Genomic DNA, 22,466 nt, shown 5'->3' with positions numbered 1-22,466 from the left:
AAAGGAGACGGCCGCGAGTTAAGTCAGACGGAAATTGAGCACAAACGGGTCAAAAGATCAGGTCACTGGTACTAGAGGGTCACGGTTAATCTCTTTTCTTTCATCTCCACCATTCTTACACTCAATTATATATATTTCCTCTACTACTATTACATCCATTGAATTAAATTACCCTTATTTTTTTTCGTCATTGTTGCAAATATATACATAATATACTGATTTATTTAAAAATTATCACTTTTATAATGTTAGTTTTTTTTTATCGTACTTCTATAGCATTTTATTATTTTATAATTTAATTATCGATAGATGTAAAAAGAAAATAAGTTTTTAATTGAACTACTATTCATGGTAATTGAGCCGAATAATTAATTTTCTTAATTACATTTGCAGATATTGGAAGGAGTGAAGTGCGGATGGGGGATGCGGGAGAATGGCATCAAAGAGCCGGAGGATATAGATTTCCTACGTTGACTGGTGGTGTGCTGGATGGTATAATGGTAATGGTGAGTGACTTTAAACTAATTTGAAATTCAAGGCTTTCCCCCAGTTTGCAAGAGTATGCTGCCGGGGTATTTGGATCAGCTGACTGTAGTTTGTCTGCACGTCTTAGATGCATATCCCATTCATACCCCTTTTAGGTTCTTCCCTCATCTCCTTCTACTTTTATATATGTATATTCACAAATATATATATAATATTCTTGAAGGTGCTGCATTCCTTGGTGGGTGCTTGGCATATTCCTCATTCCCTTTTACCCGCAAGCGTAAGCCTTTCATTCACACGTACGGACTTATACTCACAAGTCCATTGACGCTTTTCTCATCCTTCTTGCATCCTTTTCCTGTTATAAATATATATACATATATATCTTTCATGCTTCTTTCACATCATCCCTTTCACATACCCACTCTTTTTAACTCACCCTCTTACTTGCTCTTTCACTTTGACCGCAATCGTATTACTATATCGTACAGTTTTTCTTTTTTCCTTTTACTTTTACTAACATTCCCTTGAGCCTTGAGCTTAAAATACCGTAAAAAAAGTAGCACATAGCCGCCTTCACTTTGTGTATGATCGTAAACAACAGTCAGTCTACTTGAACTTGATAGGATTGCTGACAAAGGACAGCTCGAGACGAAGGAAAAGAGAGATAAAGAAGGTTAAGAGTCTTTGCTAGGTACATACATGTATACATAATATATAAAACGATTAGATGTAGAGTAAGGGAATAATGGGCAAGGTCATGTATATACATATACGGTATTATATAGACTGTAGATCAAACATTGAGAGATTTTCGTGATTTCACATCAACTGAGGTTTAAAGCACATGCTCATATAAATATATATGTATGTATATATTTATGAGTTACTATGTGTAATAGTATATAGCCGGGCTTCCACAGTAGGTCAAGTTCAAGCGGTCGCAGTCGGTGGTTTACGCTGATTCGATTTACGTCGTTAACTCTCCCCGGTTTATGTGTAAGCCTTGCAAACTCTGTTGAGGGTGTGCAATGAGGGTGCAACGTTTGCTACACTCTATACACTTTACGCTACGCTATTAATCAGCCAACGTGGATCACTGGATTTTGTATTTGTGTATGTTTATGTATATAGATAAATATATATGTATAAGTACATGTATATGTATATGTATATATAATCTAATCTCTATCAAGTTGGTTTAGCGTCTACTCCATTCACAAAGCAATGTACAACTGATTCTACAATATCGATTAACTTGAAAGTGAATCCACTGTATCGTCGATTAGACTTACATGTCTGTGTACATAATGCCGATGATGTTGCCGATCCACTGTTCCGAGGTATGTATAACTACATAAGTGTGCGTGTAGGTCTGTCTGTGTAAATGTTACAACAGTAGACCACTCGATAGAGAAGGTAAAGTGTCTATTACAGTGAAAATGGTTTTGCGATAGTGTATACACATGTATGGGTGCAATAGTACAACAGTAGAGAGCCCATCGACGGAATTCCCGACGGGTCGGTGACCATTAAGAGCGAGAGTGCCGCAAGATTTCAGTCATTTCCTCGTTTACCCCACTGTACACTGGGTCAAGTTCAATCGAGGGAAACTCTCTTTGGAGTGAGAGGCATTTATATAGAGAGACGTAAAACGCGAAGAGGGTGGAATACTCTGGCATCACAAAGCGGTAGGCGGACGAACGCGAACCAGAGACTAACGGGGGACGAGAGAGTTTGAGGCAGATTGAGAGTAAAACGTGCCACGTTATACATATATATGTATATATATATATTGAGGTAGGAAGAGACAGACTGAAAGAGCGTATAAGTGAGCGAGATAAAAAATATTGAGTGAGTCAGTGAGTGCAAGAGAGACGAAAAATCGTTCTCCAGTTTGCTGAACTGAACCGCCAATCGATTGTCTATCGAGATAACAAGTAGGCAGTCGACAAAGTTTCGAATGTCAGATTAAACTTTTGTCTCTGTCAAACATTCAATTTTCTTTTCACCAGTAAAACTTCCTTCTTACTCCTTCTTACATTACACGCTCTGCGAATAAGGAATATACCTGCCATTTATATATCTATGTATGTATATATGTATATATATATCCGTAAATGTAGGTGAACTTGAGCGTACACACCACGTGCTTGCGATAAACTGCAATGCTCTGTTTCTTCTGTCATTACATTTTGAGTTTTTTTATTATTTATTTACATTGATATAAACCACCAGGTGAAAAAGCTGACATTCAGTCAGATCAAGAATGAATTTTTTTCTTTTATTTATTTATTTTTATCAAGTTTAAGAATAACGACACACTCTATATACTCAACTGCGTATGAAAGAGTTAAGAGACATGTTAATTGATGACCATTAATGTCTTCTTCCACTTTAAGATACCGTTTCTTATCGATCGTGATCCACGCGCAACGATTCTCGGCACGTGGATAAGACTCTCAGGTTACATTACTCTTCTCTTCTTCTTTACTTCATCGTATATATATGTATGCCACACTCGTTCTTATCTGCGGTGATCGCGACGACTCACGCGATCGGCCCGTTAGATCACTTTTACGTTTCAATTAAATTCACTTACGTCGTATGCTCTTGTTTTATTGTTATTTTAATTTTTTTTTTCTCTTTATCACACACAAATATACCCACAAGTATACGATTCTCTGCGTTTTCTCTTTCCCATAGTTTCTTTTTTTACTTTTCTCCCACCCACGCGGGATTACCCACGTGAATCCAGGGGTAGTATACGAGACAGAAGGTAAAAAAACGTATTAAACGAAAATTAAATTTGCAGCACGTGTACTCGTGGAGAGAGTCTGGAAAAAAATAAAATAAGTAGACAAAGAATAACAATGAGATTGAGAGAGAGAAAAAAAAAGAGAAAGACGAAAACGTAAATGTGGCAAAACAGGCGCCACTGGTGAACCATTTCGTCGTGTTTATTTTGTGCTGTTTTTCAGTAGGTCAAGTTTATACAGAATGAAAGATTTTCAATGGGGGTTTGGACGACATGAAAAAAAGATAATAAATACGCTGGATACATTGATGACAAAGAGACAAAAGTACAAGAAGGAGTAGTAGCAGTAGTAGTTGTATAGTATAAGAAGAACGTGAGCTCGTTCTTGTGTTACTAATGAGCCATCAGTGTCTTATTATTGAGACATCGATCCTCTTGGGACAAAACCTTGTTTGCTTCTTTTTAATTTTTTTATTTTCTTTCTCTCATCCAAAGGGGAATGAACTTTTTATAAACTGTGTTTGTATATCCAATCCTTTCTTATCCCACTCTCACTTTCAAGATCCTTTGGTATAAATATATACAGAAACAGAGAATGAATCACGCGATCAGTTAACATATATTTTTATTTTTATTTTTATTATTATGATATTTACATGCATAATATATTTACAACCAATATCTCCCAAACGATTACCGTTTAGGAATCTCCCATCAGATATAATCGGTGAGATGATCTGTGGATTTTCACTTTATCTCTTTGAGTCATCGGCCTCAAGAGAGTTGGAAGTATTAGGTTGCCGCGGTAATAGTATTAGTAGTAGTAGTAGTAGTAGTGATAGTAGTAGTAGACGTATAAAAAAATCATAAAAAGGCAATCGGAGCACGTGGTGACTTTTATCTCTCGTCACTCGTCAAGTCTTTTATTGGAAATATCGAGTACCAGTACCGGGTTTCAAATTGAGTGCGAGTAGTGCAAGAGAGCGAGAGAGCTGGCACAGTATAGGAAAATGTAGAGCAAAAGAGACCTTATATATATACATCGAGGTGTGAAATAGCATGAGGGCCGTGAGGGAAGCGTCGAAACTTTTGCCGTGGCATTGCAGCGAGTAAAATCGACGAGAGAGTAGAGAAAGAGAGGACCAGCAGTATGAGAGCATCAGATGATGAGAGGGTTTGGTATGAGAGAAAGAGAAAGAGAGGATGGTGGATATGCAGCAGTAGCAGCAGCAACAGCTGTTATCGCGTTACGGTTCGCACGAGCGGCCCGTAACTTCATATCATCACCACCACAGGGTAGGAGTGGAGTTGAGTGCTTCCCACTCGGTGAGTGGGTCAAGTTCGGAATGCTTATGATAACAATCCCCTACTTCCACTCTCTTCTCTCTCCTTTACATTTGTTCCAGTTCCTACCCGCCCTATGCACATTTACACTAAACCAAGCCCTTCCGTCTGCCTTACTATTATCCCACTCTTATTATTATTATTATTATATATAATACATACCAACTACCCTCTTACTCGGGCCATGTCTTATCCTCTTTAATATTGTTCAAGTTTCCTTTATATCTTTCCTTTACATTAGCTCGTACCATAATTCTCACTCTACTCCACTACTGGCATAACCCGACACCACTGGTGGTTAACCCTCATTCACTACTGCCGGCTCTCAACTTACTTACTTGCTTGCTTTCGCTTCTTCTTCTTCATCTTCTTCTACTTCTAACATAAACCCCCCGTTGTCTTGCTCACAAACTCCCAGACAAAGTTCAAGAACAGATGTCTCCGTCTCTTTCTGTCTGTCTGTTGAAATTAGTGTCGCATTTCCCAGATGTCTCAGACGGAATTCCGTGACGACTAAGACCACCACCACAGCTCTGCTGCTACGACAACAACCGATTAAAAGAGAAAAGAGAATAAATTGAAAGCAAGCAAAGAAAAAAAACAGATTACCGTGGTATTTATTACGTAATTGAATTTATACACAAGAACGACACCTGTTTTCGTGTAGTGTATTAATGGGGGCATTGATCCTGGTAAAAAAAGGTCGAGGTCGAGTTCGAGTTCGAGATCGAGTGGTGCATGCACACTATAAACTCAACAGTCTCAACAAAGATACAGCCATTATATGTACTAGGATTCCAAAGCGTTTATATCGAAATAAAAGCACGTGTGTTTAGTCTACTGGCTCGAATTGAATTGACTCGACGGTGCTCTTTAATAACTTCAGGGGATCGGCGTTTTTATTTCTATATACTCGTAACTCGTAATGTATTTCCAGTATATAAGCCAGCAGAAGGTAGGTAGGGTGATTGTTAAAGTGCGATGGATACTTTCAGTTTATATGTATATATATATTCGATTCCGATATCGTTCACTCGCTCATAGGCATACATTCAGGCATGCTGCATACATTTATACATATATGTATATATCTTCTTTCCGTTCGAGTCAATCTGATGCAACAAGTGTTAATGTACATGCACTTGACACAGGTGTGCCATGTATTCATACATATTTGCTGGAAAAAAATGAACAAGAAAAAAAAAATAAAAAGAATATTGTATAGCAGGGTGAAAATAAAAATGCATTTTTATATATTTACATACACATAGACATGTGTAGTAATATGTATATGGATTCGTCAGCAATCGAACACGTACGTACCCCGTGAATGATCGACATTACACTCTGGACGTGAGCCAACAAACTCAATTTAGTGTATATCAAATAAGTTTATATATATATAGATATTTATCCATGTCCATGTTAATATGCTTGTGTTGTATGAGTGTGAATAATTTATTAACTTGAAGCACGCGCCAACATGAGACTTATTATATATTTATCGCTTTAATAATTCATTCATTATGTATTTATTTTCACGGTTTATTAAAAGGATTTAAATTAACTAAATTTCATTCACACTACTACACACTATAACTGTTCATTCATCGGCTTTTCATAATAAATAAATTTATTTATTAATTAAATATTACGTTAAATGTACGGTTATTGCTGTTGTAAATGAATGCTGCATATATTATATACAGTGTAAACAAAAGTATACAATATATATATGTATGTTATGACAAACATCACAAGTATTAATTATAACAACACGTAGTCATGATGACGTTAAATGTGTGTATACTTTAATAACAACTTAATTACTGAAATGTGCATTATTACCACGTGTTAGGAGCTGATGGCGTGCGCACGTGGTCAAGTTGAGGATGCGGGGGAGGCTTCTGAGGAAGAGAAAGAGATGAACATAAAACTATAATAATAATAATATTAAAAAAAAAAAAAAACGGAGCGAGTGATGGTGAAGGTTTGAGCAGCTTTGAATGGTTTAATGGGATTTATGAATGGATAACGACTCTTGTCTGCTTTTTCTCTCGTGCACGCGCGCGAATAGAAGCAACTGCAGACGGTACATGGTCGTCTCTACTGGAATTGAATATCTACCTGTAGTAGAATACTACTACTCCTATTCAGCTCTTTTTTATCTGTGTATAAAGTAAAGCTGAGAAGCTGGCAATTATATATATATTTATATTTATGTAACCATTAATTATATTATATTTCATTCGTTTGTCGGTTTTATTTTCACCGATTTTTGTATTAAGATCAATTAGACGGTGGAAAGTACTGTAATTTTTTTTCTTTCAACTAGAAATTTAAACGGTACTTTGCGGATTTAATTTTTTTACTGTTACTATTATTAATCTTTTAACTTTTTTGTTCAATAATTGACTGGTTAGTGATAATTACAAGCAAACAAACAATTTTTGATTGACGAAAAAGTTTTCATTTTATTTCATTTATAGTAGACAACACGAAGATCAAATAATTTATTGCAGGTTCATTGATAAACTAATTAGTTGATTGGGCCCGTTTATTTTTTGTATCTTCAAAAGATTTCCATGGGAACTGTGAGCTCTATGTGAATGTCTTCATTAGTTGAAATTGAAGGCGAGGAAATAAAACTAAAAAAAAAAAAAAGTGGCGTATAAAAAAGAAAAAGGTTAAGTCAAGAACGTTTCAAATGGACGATAGAAAGGAAAAGGCATCAAGGGAGAAACCTCTTCCGTATATTCTCAAACCACGTCTTAAAGATGAGCAAGAAGAGGAATCGCGCGTGCCAGACGCCGTACCGTGTTGAGTATTCTTACTCACACAAAAAAGAACTTACTTTATAGAATCCCCGAGGCTCCAGTTCGGGAATGCGAGACGGTGTATATGGTTCTCCGCTTGCTGCCACGCCGTCGTTTCCACTCACTCACTCACTCACACTCTACAAGTATAACCGAGAAATCCGCTTAACAAAAAACACACGACTCCTCCCCATTCAGAAATTAAGTCATCGACTTTGAACAAAAAAAAAAATATTATCTCATGATAAAAATCTACTCTCAATCCTACACATTTATTTTTATATCTCTTTCGCACACATATTCAGTCTTACAAATACTTTCGTTTATTATTTATTCTCATAATAAATCAAATATTTAATAAAATTCACATAAATAAACACCGATTATTATCGTCATAAAATTAGTATTCGTCTGGAATAAATAAACATGCGTAGAAATATATCGTGTAGTCGCGTCTAGTCTGCACGTGTATTTGTCTATGTGGGTACATATCATTATATATACACATAACATATATTATATCTAGATACATACTCATAGTATTTGTACATAACATATATTTTACATATATATATATACATGTATTAATGTACGATGTACGTGTCGGGACGCATTGAGATTTTCGCGATAAAATTGAGGCCACTTGATAGAATCCCAACAACGTGATGCTTCACTCACGATTGCATAATATGTTTATACGTCTTTCTGACATATCCACATATATATATATGCTAATATACATTTATATCTATATCTATGTAAACCGATGATTCATTCATTCAGTTATAACCGTTTACCTTTGTATAAAATACGTTCATTGACCGATGCAATTGCTAAGTTTATATACATATAAGTTGGTGATCCGATACAGTTTAATGTACAGACATATAAATGCAAACAAGATACAATTGAATAGAAGCATATAATATAAAACACGCTATTAGATTCGCGCATGTCTATACAGTATTTCATATCTCTTTCTCAAACGCTCTTACAAAATAAACGCAATAAGCTAATGTAATATACTGCCGGATAATCTACGCGGCCTTGTCAAGTACAAACGTCTGTGAAAAAAAAAGGAAAAAAAATGATATATAAAATCAACTGGACGCGTCATATAAGCGAGACAAAGATAGCTGTATATATCTATATATATATTGTGAGAAAGTAAATAAAGAATAAAATAAATAAATAAAATAAAAACATGAAACTCATTCCTTTTCCTTGGTCACGAATTGCGATTACGACATGCGCCGTTTTATCGGTCGACGATCCGAAATACCCATACCATGATGCCAGTAAAGTGCCGGACGACGGCACATACAATCGTTGTAATACACGATAAGCTATAACTTATTATTAAAAGAAAACAGATGGTCAGCCTTGACTGTGGTCATGGTTACATCAATGACAGTGTAAAAATAATAATAATTCTGTACTTTTATACGTCGTAATCTTTTACGGCGTGTTTATATTTTTATATATCTATTGCTTTTATGTAATCTTATCAAAAACTCCCAGCTTATAAATTCAATTCAAATATTTAATTCATTATAGTAATAGTCGTTTTTAAATTAAATAAATATCTGTATCGTGTACGCTGATTTTCAAGATCAATTACAATCATTTTTTTTATTCGATTATTCAATGAACAATTCGAGTGGTCGATTCTGATAAATTAGTGATATAATCTGTAACAGTCGTTTTTCGTTCTCGTGTGTCAATGTCATGATCTCGTGGAAAAAAAGTAACATCAAAATATATATATTTATTTATTTATTATGAAGTTCCAATGAACTTTAAAAACTTGAACAATTTTATGACTGTTTTACAAACCTTTAAGAGGAAACGTCACTGGACCTCTTTTTTACACTCAGAAAAATAAACGGGACTATCTTTGTTGAATTCGTAGAGTAAATGAGAATTTTAAAACAATTTTTCTCGGAGACGAATTAGAACTTTTGGAAATATAAAATTTTTAGCCCTCTGTTAAAACAGTATTCTACTTTGAACCCGGGTCAAAGAAATAACTTGATTTTGACTTTCCTGACTTATTTGACTTGCTTTTGACTTAATTAACTTGATTTTGACTGTTTTAATTCTTTTGACTTGAATTTGACTTCTTTAACTTAGAAATTTAAGTCAACTAAGTCAAATTCAAGATAACGTGACTTTAATTTGACTAAGTTGTCTTACTTAGTACCTATTTACGCCAACCAAGTCAAATTAAAGTCTCGTTGTCTTGGATTTGACTTAGTTGACTCAAATTTCTAAGTTAAAAAAGTCATATTCAAGTCAAAAGAATTATAGCAGTCAAAATCAAGTTATTTTTTTGACCCGAGAACGCTCGAAAAAGAGACTATTTTTTACGAATTTTTAATGAAATTATGAATAAAGATAAACATGTAGGATTTGTTAGGGTTAATAAATACACTATTGAAATACATTAAAAAAAATTTTCTTATATATTTTATATTCTTTTAACATACAAAAACATCATTCGAATACAACGCCCCGATTAGTAAGAAGGTCTGCGCTTGGTGTTAAAATTTCGAAAACGGACAATCTGAAACATAAAATATTAAAATTTTTAGATTCAGTTATATCACTATCAACCGGCTGAACTAGGATTTTCAATGTACATGCAAAAATAACAGAATGGCAACGAAAATGAAAAAAAAAGCTTTATTTTTTTTATTTTCGCCATTTTGTTATTTTTGATCGAGGCTTTGTATTCGAATGATGTTTTTGTATGTTAAAAGTATATAAAATATATATGAAAATTTTTTTAATGTATTTCAATAGTGTAGTTATTAAGCCTAACAAACTCTACAACTATACTCTACATCTTTAATCATAATCTCATTAAAAATTCATAAAAAATATCTTTTTTTTTCGCAACCTCAAAGTAGGGTTGACGATACTCCTTAAACAAAATATCATATAATATTGTTGTAATATATATAATAGTTGTTATTTATTAAAAAAAAAAAAAACACAAACATGAAAATCTCTCATTTCAAAATAACAATTAAAAAAAAGTGATTTACTTTTTTCAGAAAAAAATTGTTTCAAATAATGCAAGTGTTTCATTTTACCCCGTTCTTCTATATATATATATATATAGCGTATATACAATTTTGCGCATCTTAAAAGCCGGTTTGCGCTAGAGTAGTGCGACTTTGGTCAGAGTCCAGGGACGGTGGCCTTGCTACTTTGGTGTGGTGTGCCGTATGCTTATATGCGACTGATGTTAGTTGAATTATTAATTCTATATGTTGGGTGACGCGTTACTTACGACAGTATGATCTATTTGCTTCTATATACTTTAACCACAACCGTCTCTCGAAGATATTTATTTTAATCATAAGAAATATAATGACTTCCAGACCTTCAGGACTTTTTCAGTGTATAGTTTTAATTTAGTTGAAGGAGATAAATAGGAGCTCAAATAAAAACTGTACATGCTGAAATTATTTTATGTCTTTTAGAATTATAATTGCAAATTATATTTTTGTCATTAAAATTATCTCGTTACTTTTTTAGTGTTTTAAAAATTTAAAAATTTTTGAGTCTTAATAAATTCATTCCTATTTGTATATTGATTGAAGCTGTGTCGTATAAATTTTAAACATAATTTTATATATCAAGTACATACTTAAATATTGATGAAATTACTTACAACGATATTGGAATTTAGTGTAACAATTTATATTTTATTATTGACAAGTTTATTTTGGGAGACTGTGAAATTTGAATAATCGATTTATTACTTTCTAATTTTCGATTTCATATAAATAATTGATGCATACAAGTAAAAGCTTTTGTCTATATAATGTATAAGAATTATTCGAATAATTACTTTGTCGATAACTGCCGGAAAGGTAATTGCTTTGCAATAATATATAAAAGATTATTTGTATATTAAAAAATCTCAGTAATTGGAGTAATGTCTATATAAAGAAAACAGAGGGATCAAGATATACGACATAAAATTTAACCGCACTTGAATCATGTATGAAAATAAAAACAATTCATTTTAACAAAACGAATAAGTGATATTGAAGACAAAGAAGAGAATAATAATACAATGACTAAAAATTGAATACGACCCCTAGGAAACAAAAGAAATAAAAAAATTTTAAAAAAGAGTTAAAAGGGATAAAAAAACATAATGTATAATATAAAGCGAGAGAAAATAGGAAGGGAAAAACGTATGCGAAAATACGCAGAGTACAGAGTTGAAAATCTCGAGGAAGGGTAAATTTATCTGTTGGTGCCACATTGCCGAGGAAAATTTTGTTCTTGTATACATATGTATATATACATATACATGTTAAACGAGTACGGTATAATCGTATATATAATTTAGTATATTTCTACATTCCGTCCAATTTCATCTTTCGTTGATGAATTTTGTTCTAAAAAATAAAGAAGCATAAAACTTTAAGAAGAAAATATAAATTATTTTTTTAGAGACTATAAATTGAAAATACATAAAAATTTTTTGTTTGTTTATTTTATCTCAAATTTGTCTCTCAAAAATTTCATAAAGTAAACATAGAAAATTTATGACCGTGTTTATTATTCTCGAAACTAACACCTGCAACTAATTTGTTAAAAAACGTGACCACAAAGTTTTCAATTTTTATTTTTTTTATTTATATTAAATCACAGTCACGGCACCTATGCACCCACTTATATCTATATATATATATATATATAGAACAAATAAATGGGTTGTGATAGTTTCACCGAAGTCATAATTGCCGTGACGCGAAAGAGCTAAACTAACGCACGTGAGACATAAAATAAAATATAAGTGTATGATAGCATAGGGAGAATGGGAATGATTGTGAAGGACAAACCCATTGAAACAAAGTGCAATTTATAAAAGAAAAGACAAAGATAAAGTAAAACTGCCACGCGCCAGACTACGAGAAAGCAAGATACAGTAATGAGAGCGTGAGAGCACTGAGGATGGATATAAAGAAAGAGATATAAAAACATGTTTGCAAAGAAGTTTCTTGTACACACATATATATGTATAAACTAACCAACGATTGGTTTATTTTGCATCCACAGCAAAATTAAACTGCGTGCAGGATATCTTCCCAAGGTTTGAGAAGCTTCATGTCTTTTTATCTTTCTTAATTTTCCATTCTCGATAAAGTGAACACAACAATTATACTGAAGTTAGCCGACGTCAGAAAAAAATTGCACCTATAGCTTTTTTAATTTTCTACATGTGCATATTTTTAGTTTAGTTTTTTTTTTTTTCGATTCGTTGAAAAAAAAAACGAAAAGTTGTTAATTGTCTACTGGCTTCAGGATCATAACACAACAATAAGCAAACAAAATAAAATTGTTTATTGTTTTAATGTATATATATTTTGTTGTGAATTTTTACAAGATAATATAATATATGTATAAGCGGATGCTGAAGATGATGGAAGTATTAGTATCGATAGTAGTATATATGCTTGACGAAGAGTCCAAGTTTACAGTTATATAGGCAGTTCAAAAATGTTGGGTATCAAGTAAGTAAAATGAGCAAAAAGAAAAGTAACTGAGGAGAAGAGGAGAAGGAATAAAATAAAATAAAAATAAAAAAAAAATAAATAAATAAAGAGCAACGAGAAGTCGCGCGAGGTGGTGCGGTGGTGGCGTGCTGCAATCACGGCGAGCAAAACAAGAAAGTGGGGTCAGTGGGAGAGAGACAATAGACGGCAAAGAGGAAGTTTGAGAGAGAAAGAGGACAAGGGAGATAAACTTAAGAGAAGAATGTGCGAGTGAGAAAGAAGGATAAAATGGTCTTTATATAAAAGAAGACAAGGTTGAGAGGTCATTGTTCTGGTGAGTATGATAGAGATGGAAGGATTGAGCAGCACACAACTTTGGCATCAGGCCACTAGAAAGAGAAAATTTCTCACGAGCTGTTTGTGAATCTTAACTGGTGGGTATGAGCAAGAGGGACATAAACAAATGACTGCAAGAAATGCGAATTGCTGATGAGTTGAACGGAGATAAAGGGATAACTCTGTTTGCGAGTAAGAAAGAGATAAGATGATAAAAAGTATGAAGAAGAGAGCTAAAATGAGAGAAGAAAATACTCTATGAGTCTCAGACTCGCGACCAGTTGCTGTCTCACTTTAACTTGTTATTTGTTTCGTTTAACTCGTCTTTTTTATCTTTGTTTTGTTGGTGAACGCGCGCGCGAGAGTTTGCATGACAAAGACAAAGAAAAAAAGGCTATCAACGCTACAGGCGGACACGAAGGCGCGCCGTTTTGCGCTAACAGAAGACAAGAGCACAACTTAGAATGCGCACGTCTGCTAAATCACTGAATCTGACTGAAAAATACAGATATAGATATACATATTAAAGTATTTAAAATGAAAAGTTAAAAAGTCTTAATTTGCTGATATTCAAAACTTTCAGTTCCGTTTTTATTGAATTTATTGGAAAAATTCTAATAATTAAATCTTAGAAAATTTATTGAAACTTTATATCTTCCGAAATTGAAGATCTAGTGCACCTTAAAGAAATGAAATTGTTAGGTTGCATTTAATAATAATTGTAAAATTTTAAACTTTAAAACCTTTTTGTAAAATGTTACATTATTTGTTTCAAGTTTTCGTCAAGTATTTTAAACAAAATTAAAAACAATCAGTAGTTCCTATTTATCGATTCTTTCTAAATTATTTACAATAGAAATGCTTAGTTTTCAATTGAAGAAAATTGAAGAAAATAAATTACTCTTCTTTCAATAAATTGAAATTTTTTTAAATTATAATCTGCTTAAGGAAAGAAGAAATAACTTAAATTTTTTATTAATATTCAAAAGACTGTGAGATATTGATGTGCATTAAAATCTTAAAAAAGATCTCAAGAAATAAATTTCTTAAAATTTATTTTGAGAACTCAAGAATAAGTTTCATTAATAAAAAATAACCTTTCGATTTTAAAATATTAAAAGTATATTGTCTCTTACAATTTATGCAAGTTAACTATTCCTGAAATCAATGACGCTTAAAAAAGTATCACTTTCCATTTTTAATAACCTCTTGAGTATAAAAGTTTTTAGCTTCTCTTTATAATCGGCCGATAAAAGCAAAAAATATAGCGCTTCGTTAGAGCTCCAGGCATTTATCCCAAGTCTCGAAGAAGTAAAAGATTGCGCGACGGACTTTCACCGTTCACGCACGTAAACAGAGCAAACTTCTCTTTCCTAAATGATCGACATACATATCATACCAATTCTCAACCACACACACACACGCATCCATCTTTCCATTTTAAAATAATTATAATTAACATGTCCTAATAAAAAACCAAAGTAAAAATAAAAATATATAATATCGTCATGGTTTTAAATTTTGCTATGCATCAATCACTTCACAGCAATGTATATTCATAAGTTCGTTAATCTTCTCGAGAAGATTCATTCATTAATAGTTTATTTCCAATAAAAATAATTCAAGCGCAGTCGATAATTAAAGTAATAAAAAATATATATATAATAAATAAAAAATAATATGAATGAAAACGAACATTAATTCTACTCTCGTTTAAAATTAATTAAAGTAATGAAATAATTAACAGTTAACTGTAACAATAATCCGCGATGATAAAATATTTAAAAATGAATGAATTAAAATGGACTATTCATCTGATTGGGCTCAAAGCTCGAAAGTAAGCATAAATTACAATAAATTAAATAGGATTTCTAAAATAGCACACACAGGGTGGTACACGACCTTAATGTTGAAAATTTACTGAGTTACTTCGCGCCGAGGTCGTGCGCAACGTCATTTTATACAGCAGTGTGACCCGGCAAATGCCTTCTGCTGGTTCCTCGAGGCTGCTTTCTGCTGCTGTTGCTGCTGCTGCCGTTGCCGCCGCATAGAATAAGTATATAAAAGAAGCATGCTCGCAACCAAGAGAGGACCGGTTCCAAAGGATGCTTCCACCTTGTGCTGAGTGTTGTTGGTTGCTTACTATACCTCTACTGTCGATGAACGCGTTTATGTTGATGATACCGCGTTGGAGTTCAAGTTATTTCTGTATAACTTGTGTGTCGTTTTTTTTTTTTTTTTTTTTTTATTTATTTTTTATTATTCTCGTGATCATTACCATCAGCAGCAGTAACAGAGCATCAACAGCAGCATCCCATCCATATATGAATCCAATGTGGACACAGAATCATTCCCAACTATATCATTATCATTTTCCACCCGCGCACAACCTGTTTGATCCTCTTTATCGCCGGAATGACCATGAGGATATGAGTGTGTGTGTGTAGTTTTTCTACACCTACTCATATCACTTTCATTTATTTTTTTTATTATTATTATTTATTTATTTGTTCGTTATTTTAGATTTTTTTTCTTTGCATTGGATTAATATTACGTCTTATAAATAACATTACAAAAAGTTATTAAATCGAGGAAGTTGACTATTTTTAGTGTCATCGAAAAGATTTATGTTTATGGAGGCAATCAGTCTGTACAAGTAATGAGTGGTACATAAATCATGTAGAAAAATGAATTAAAGAAATAAATAATTAAAATTTTTAAAAAAGTTTACTATCGGAATTCGATAATTACGAGGATCAATAACTTTTAATAAATTTTAACAATTTATTAATGCTGTTGAATGAATGTTTTTTAGCGCGAAAGACACTTGATTAATTTTTAAAATTACTATGTGTATGTTTGTCGAAAACAGTCGTGATGGGTTGTGTGTCTGTGATGAGAGTAATAATAATGATAAAAATGATTTATTTGTCGCGTATAATAGAGAGTGTGATTGCGAATTATAATTATGTCACTATCACTATATATGAATTTTTTAGTGATGTAGTTGCTCATCGACAACTGTCTGATGTCATTTTCAATTTTCGCGTAATCCACTTTTTGAGGTTTTAAATCTGGGACTTCAATTATCGGATTTATTATTTAATTTACCAGTAAACCAATTAACAAAACTGTTGAATATTTTGTTTTAATTGATATTTATTTTTTATGTCAAAAACGTTGGTCAGAAAGTTACAAAGGAATCGTAATTTACAGCCCACATTAATCTATTTAATGTTATCATAAATTTATTTTAAAGACTCTGTTATTTTTAGTTCAAGTCAGGAGAAAATAAGATAAAATAAAAGGGTTTTAAAAAATTCTAAAGGGCATTCGGAAGAATTTATAACTGGCGTCATGTCTAGAATTAGAATTTATAAAAAGATTCTAAACGATAGTCAATAAATTCAATAATAATAAAAAAAATCATACCGTACATTTTACAACAATCATTTAATGATAGCAACAAAATTAAACCTAATTAATTAATTAATCAATTTAAAAGCTGAGAGTCGACAATGTGAAAGAAATAAAAGTTTTGTTTTTGTAGCTTGTGGAACAGTACATTTAATGTAGTAAATCGCGGTCTAGGCAAACACGTTAAGATTAACAAGAAGAAGTGGAGTCTCTATCTTCATTATTCGTTCCGGGGTTATCATGTAGGCCGTGTGACGTCATATCATCACGGCTTTGTCAACAAAATGGTTAATGAAACAGAATATGGTTGCTTTTAAATCGAATAAATATATATAAATACATACCTATTGTTAAATATAGCAAATTGAGTAATTTGATTGTAGCGATAAATAAAATTAATGAAGATATTGCTGCTGTAACAAGATGGTGTCAACTAAATAAACTCAAAATTAATGCCATAAAAACCAAGGCGATGTTTATAGGTATCACTCTTAACATAGATTCGATAGATTTAAATCACGTTCCAGAAATTATTATCAACGGAGAGCCTATTGAGTATGTTAGTATACTATAGATTTAAATACCTTGGTGTCATGATTGATTCAAAGCTAACGTGGAAGGATCAAGTTATGAAAACTTGCATCACGGCATCACAGATACTTTATCGTTTTTGAGCAACAATTAATAACCTGAATACTGTAATAAAGCGCCAATTGGTCGTCAGCTTAGTTCTACCGATATATGATTACTGTGCAGCTGCACTAACTAACATTAATCTAAATTAGGAAAGAAAACTAATAGTATCACTGAATAACTGTGCGAGATTTGTATTACGTCACATAAATGTACCTTGTCTGAGAATTGGCTGGCTGTCACCACATAATCGAAGACTATACTTTTTAGGATGCTTATATTATGGTATACTCATGCTAGAAAAGAACGCTCTACTGAAAGAATACATCAGATTAAATCACAACATTGCAAGACATCGTAATAACAATAGAACTGATACACTTATAGCGCCAATTGTTCGACCAACACTTTATCAGAAGTCATTTTTGATACTGGGTACAACGTTTTGGAACTCGCTGCCGGCAGCCATCGATCACCATGGCATCGACTAGCAAACTTTAAAATATTATGTTACAATTGCTTATTACATCAGGAACAGATTGAAAATAATATGCCAATAGCATAGTTCGTGTCATTGTAATTTCGTAAACAATCACGTTACAGGGGATCCATTTTTTTTATTTCAACTTCATTTTTATCCTATTAATAATAATTTCTTGTTAATCTGGAATCAGTATAAATTGCTGTACACTTATTATTGTATACTGTCTTATGCACTGATAGAAGGATTTCTTAGTATTTAAGAAACCATTTCTTAAACATCATTTTTTTGTATTTAAGAAAAATTTCTTACTATTTAAGAAATGATTTTTTAATGGTTAAGAAATCATGCTTTAAGAAATGATTTCTTAAATAGTAAAAAATATTTGTTAAATACAAAAAATTGATGTTTAAGAAATGATTTCTTAAATACTAAGAAATCTTTTTTAAATGCTAAGAAATCCTTCTATCAGTGTGGTCATTAGAGGACGCATGTCCTATGACCAAATAAACTTACATAAACATAAACATATAACACTCTCTCAAAACATAGATATGAATACATATATATTATATAAGTATATATATATTTACTTCAATAAAAACGAATTCTTTTTTCTCGTCAATCAATCAATTCATCACACGTCAAATATTCCCCTATACATCAAATATGCGTTTTATTATTTTTATAATTTTATTTTACATATTTACATACACATTTTCTGTTAATTCGTTTATATAAATTTTCCAAACAAATAACTTGAAAAAAATATATACGTGATTAATAAATTGACGAAATTTATTCACAAACTTTGGACAATTTTCAAACTTTCATCTACTTGTAGCAATGCTACTACAATATTATAAATAATTTCATCGTACTTGATATCTCTTAGTATGTCATAACAACCTTTGTCTGACTCACATGCTATATCTACTGTGACCACGAGTCATCTTGACTCATCACTACTTGTTATTATAAGCTATATTCATGCAATATAAATACAAATACCATAAAAAATTCGAACTCTTCAACTTTGAACAATTTGACTTGATAATTTTTTATAAAAATAGGAAATTAATATCAATTTAAACAAATCAGAGAAATAAATATTTTTTAACTTCCCGCTATGAAAATTGTAAATTTTCAAAATTCGGAAAATTATTTTCACCCCAATTTCCCAAAAATTGAGTTTTCATTAAATGTCGACGTTTTGAGGTCCTAGGAAACTGTATATAAATTCGTCGTGCACCAAGAAATTCTTCTTTTTCTGTGTGACAATTTTTAACTACACGGAAAAAAAAATAGTGATGGCAACTCTCTGAGATAGTACTGAGTACTTTCTGTCTAGATAGCAGACAGTACTGTCTGAAATTTTTTTTTTTTCTTACAGAAAGTACTCAGTACTATCCCAGAGAGTTGCCACTACTATATTGTTTTTTCCGTGAAGTAAGGGTGATTCACGAATAGATTGTTGAAAAAATTTTTGTAAAACAATAGTAAATTATTTAAATGATGGTATTCATAAAATTTCATGATTTTTTTCAACAATACTAATTTAGAGATAACCCGTTAAAGTGGAACTTACAACAAATTTTCATAAAGACAACAATAATGAACAAGTTTCCCAAAACTTTGTAATTTGTTAACTGAACTCAAATTAACGACCTTGAAATAACGGACTCTACTTTGTTAGTGACATATAGTACTCGCAGAAAATCGATTATTGATACATATATACAAAAATATGTTATCTTCAGATTAACATCTATAATACGTATGTATAATATCTGGATAGATCGACTTAAATATACAGAATAACAGATGGATAAGTAATAACTCTGAGAAGGAGATAGAAAAGCTCAACTCTGTTTATTCGTGAGATTCGTCGAGATATATACATATATACGGAACGGATATATCGATCGAATGTCAAGCTCGCCGTGGGCTACTACGTCCAACCGTCAGACTTGAACAGACAGCAGAATTGCGAGGCCCTATACTGTATGTACTACTTGCTGCAGAGCTATACTCTCTGGTACTGCTTCCCGTCCGTCGGTCCATACGTACATCCGTCCGTCGAGTTCATCCGGTCTTCGAATAATGCCAGAGTTCACCTAAATATAACCTTCACTTCGTATGTGTCAACTATATAAACTCAACTCTCAACTCTTAACTATATATATTTATATATACACGTATATAAAGAAAGGCAGAGAGAGAGAGAGAGAGAGAGAGAGAGAGTTGGATTTAGTTGGTCTTTCTCATATATGTGCTGTTTGTTACATTACTCGACGTCTTCTCGGTAATATAACCATTCAACTCATATACGGCATCTATATAAATTTATTGAATATATCTACACCTCACGGAGCTTTCGTGTTCACTGAAAATTTGCATATTCAATCTTATCATAATCATAAATGGTACCATTGTTTCTTCACTTCATTTTTTAATTAATTATAAAAAGTTTTTTTTATTTCCATCGAGCATTTCAAAACTATGAACTGGATCTGAAATTTTTCCATTATTTTTTTAAAAATAAATTTATAAACTCCGAACGAACAATTATAATTATTTTTTTTAATCAAATTACATATATATATATGTATGAAAGTGAGTTTGTATAGCGCAAGATAATTAGATTTAATTGCAATGCAATTGACAGTATATTCAAGGGTTTTCTATAATACTGGATGTATAGACTGGATATATATCTGTGCATATAACTGATCAGTAGATTGACACACAAGCATAAGCATATCAGAGATATGATGTTTGTGCAAATTCAGTATTACGCGCAATTCATAATGTACACGATGCGCACTCAAAACGTATGTGAGTGATTTTAGATCATATACATATATGTATATAGATATATAAAGCTTAGATACATAATAAATGCACCCGACTATATATAAACAGGAAGATACGAAGGTTCTAGTAGTATTAGCAGTAGTATACTGTAGTAGTAGTAGGAGTAGTAGCAGCAGCAGTAGTAGTAGTAATAGTAGTAGCAGTAGTAGCAGTAGTAGTTATAGTAGTAGTGGTAGTAATATAGATGGTGGTCGTGGTGGTGGTGGTGGTGGTAAAAGCATATATAGAATATGAGTACGGGGGTAAATGCGCAAACGCGAGGGTCGAACAGTAAAAAAATTGGCCCCAGTATCCGAGGGGAGGGGGGTGGTCGTATCGATCGCGCTAACATCGAGTCCGTGGCGTTGGTAGTACACCCGTAGCGGGAGCTGTGATGATGGGGTACCAACGGGACGTGGACGACGTCCAACATCCCCTGGACCTTCTCTCTTCCGTTCGTCCCTCTCATCAATGTCCCTCGTCCTCTTCCTCTCATATACATAACATACCTACCATCATCCTCTATATTCTATATCCTTTCTATATCTAATACTCTTTCTCGCTTACTCTCACAAAAAATTTTCTCTCTCCAATTACTCTATCGTTTTACATTTTCCTCACCTCATAAAAAATTTAACGATACCACTTTTGTTTCAATATATTTTATCAATCTAATTTTTTATTTTATTTATAAAAAAAATTTCCAATAACTCAAGTCGTTACGCAAAATAAAGATTGAGATTAAGATTGTTAATAAATAAATAAGTACTGGATTAACTTCTTTAGACGATTTTTTTTTTGTGTAAACGACGTTCATTACAAGTTTGTGAGTAACTTTGTGCATGAATGGTACGTCTACAAAAGTCTTTGTCCAAAAGAAGAAAACTCGGTGGTGAAGCTGGAAGTAATAGCGGAAGAGCTCGGGTTTTCTCATGCTATGAAAATAGACAAGAGAAAAAAATTTAATAGATAATACAGTAATATAGTACAGAAAAATATGCAAGCTAAAGTTTATGGGGAGCTAAAACTCGCCAACAACCTTCAGGGTATAGCTACCACTGTTGTGTACTGTAGAGTGTAGCTCCTATTCTGCTTATACGACCAACGCCGCACACGTGGCGTGTTGGATCGAGTTTGAGGGACGAAAAAATACGGCGTGCTATGGTTGGTTGGAAAATAGGTCCTGCTGGGGGTTCGACCCCTCGACGATGAGGGTGCAGGACTTTACTACTCAACCCCTGGTTTTGTATATATGTATACATATATGTGACCGAGGGGTTGAAAACTGACTCTCATCAGACTCTTTGAGAAAATCCATCTTCTGCTGTTACTCATCGATCGATTTTTATAAATCTACGTCGCATTTTAATCTTGATCATAGTTGTACTTATTTTCAATTTTAAATATTTTAATGTTAATATTTATATTGATTTATATGTATGCGTATTTTTGCATATGACTCCTAAAAATGTCAGATGGGTCATTGAGTCGCATGGTATCTTGAAATATGTGTATGTATATAAATATATAAGACCTGATGGTGTAGTGTAGGTTCGCAAAAAAAAATATGATTTGTTTTTTTGGAAACAATAACAACGACGACGTAGACTGCGGGAGTTTCTTGTTGAAGAAAAGAGGGCGCCAACGTTGTTTCGAATCCCTGCCGCGCGCTCAAAAGTATACCAAGGGAAATCGATCCATGCGCTTTATACTTTTATAAGTATGTATATATTATAAAGCTCATGCCATCCTCGTCATTTGTTGAATTGATATATATTTACTCTTTAACAAACTGATATATTCCATTTTTCATACAA

At 32.6% G+C, this 22,466-nt stretch overlaps 1 protein-coding gene and 1 long non-coding RNA gene across 4 annotated transcripts in view; one reads left to right on the top strand and one right to left on the bottom strand.

The window, feature by feature from the left end:
- Positions 1 to 22,466, top strand: part of LOC130676770 (uncharacterized) — a 116,712-nt gene that overhangs the window by 46,289 nt on the left and 47,957 nt on the right. Inside the window, exon 2 of the mRNA XM_057483269.1 lies at positions 394 to 506. Within this exon, the coding sequence (XP_057339252.1) occupies positions 417 to 506 (90 nt within the window). The 5' untranslated portion in view covers positions 394 to 416. The remainder of the gene's footprint in view (positions 1 to 393; positions 507 to 22,466) is intronic.
- LOC130676775 (uncharacterized) lies at positions 9,899 to 18,701 on the bottom strand. Of its 3 annotated transcripts, XR_008991479.1 has the most exons (5): positions 18,508 to 18,701; positions 18,310 to 18,449; positions 17,529 to 17,976; positions 17,024 to 17,455; positions 9,917 to 9,970 (listed from the first exon to the last, which is right to left on the bottom strand). It is a non-coding gene; the product is annotated as an uncharacterized LOC130676775 (long non-coding RNA). The 3 variants fall into 3 exon arrangements; XR_008991477.1 differs by having other exon boundaries at positions 9,899 to 9,970; positions 17,264 to 17,455; positions 18,310 to 18,701; XR_008991478.1 differs by having other exon boundaries at positions 18,310 to 18,701.

The sequence above is a fragment of the Microplitis mediator genome, chromosome 10 (genome assembly GCF_029852145.1).
Source record: "Microplitis mediator isolate UGA2020A chromosome 10, iyMicMedi2.1, whole genome shotgun sequence".
NCBI classification, from domain to species: Eukaryota; Metazoa; Arthropoda; class Insecta; order Hymenoptera; family Braconidae; genus Microplitis; species Microplitis mediator.
Note: the sequence above shows the minus strand (reverse complement) of the source record. Positions and strands in the feature narration are given on the sequence as shown.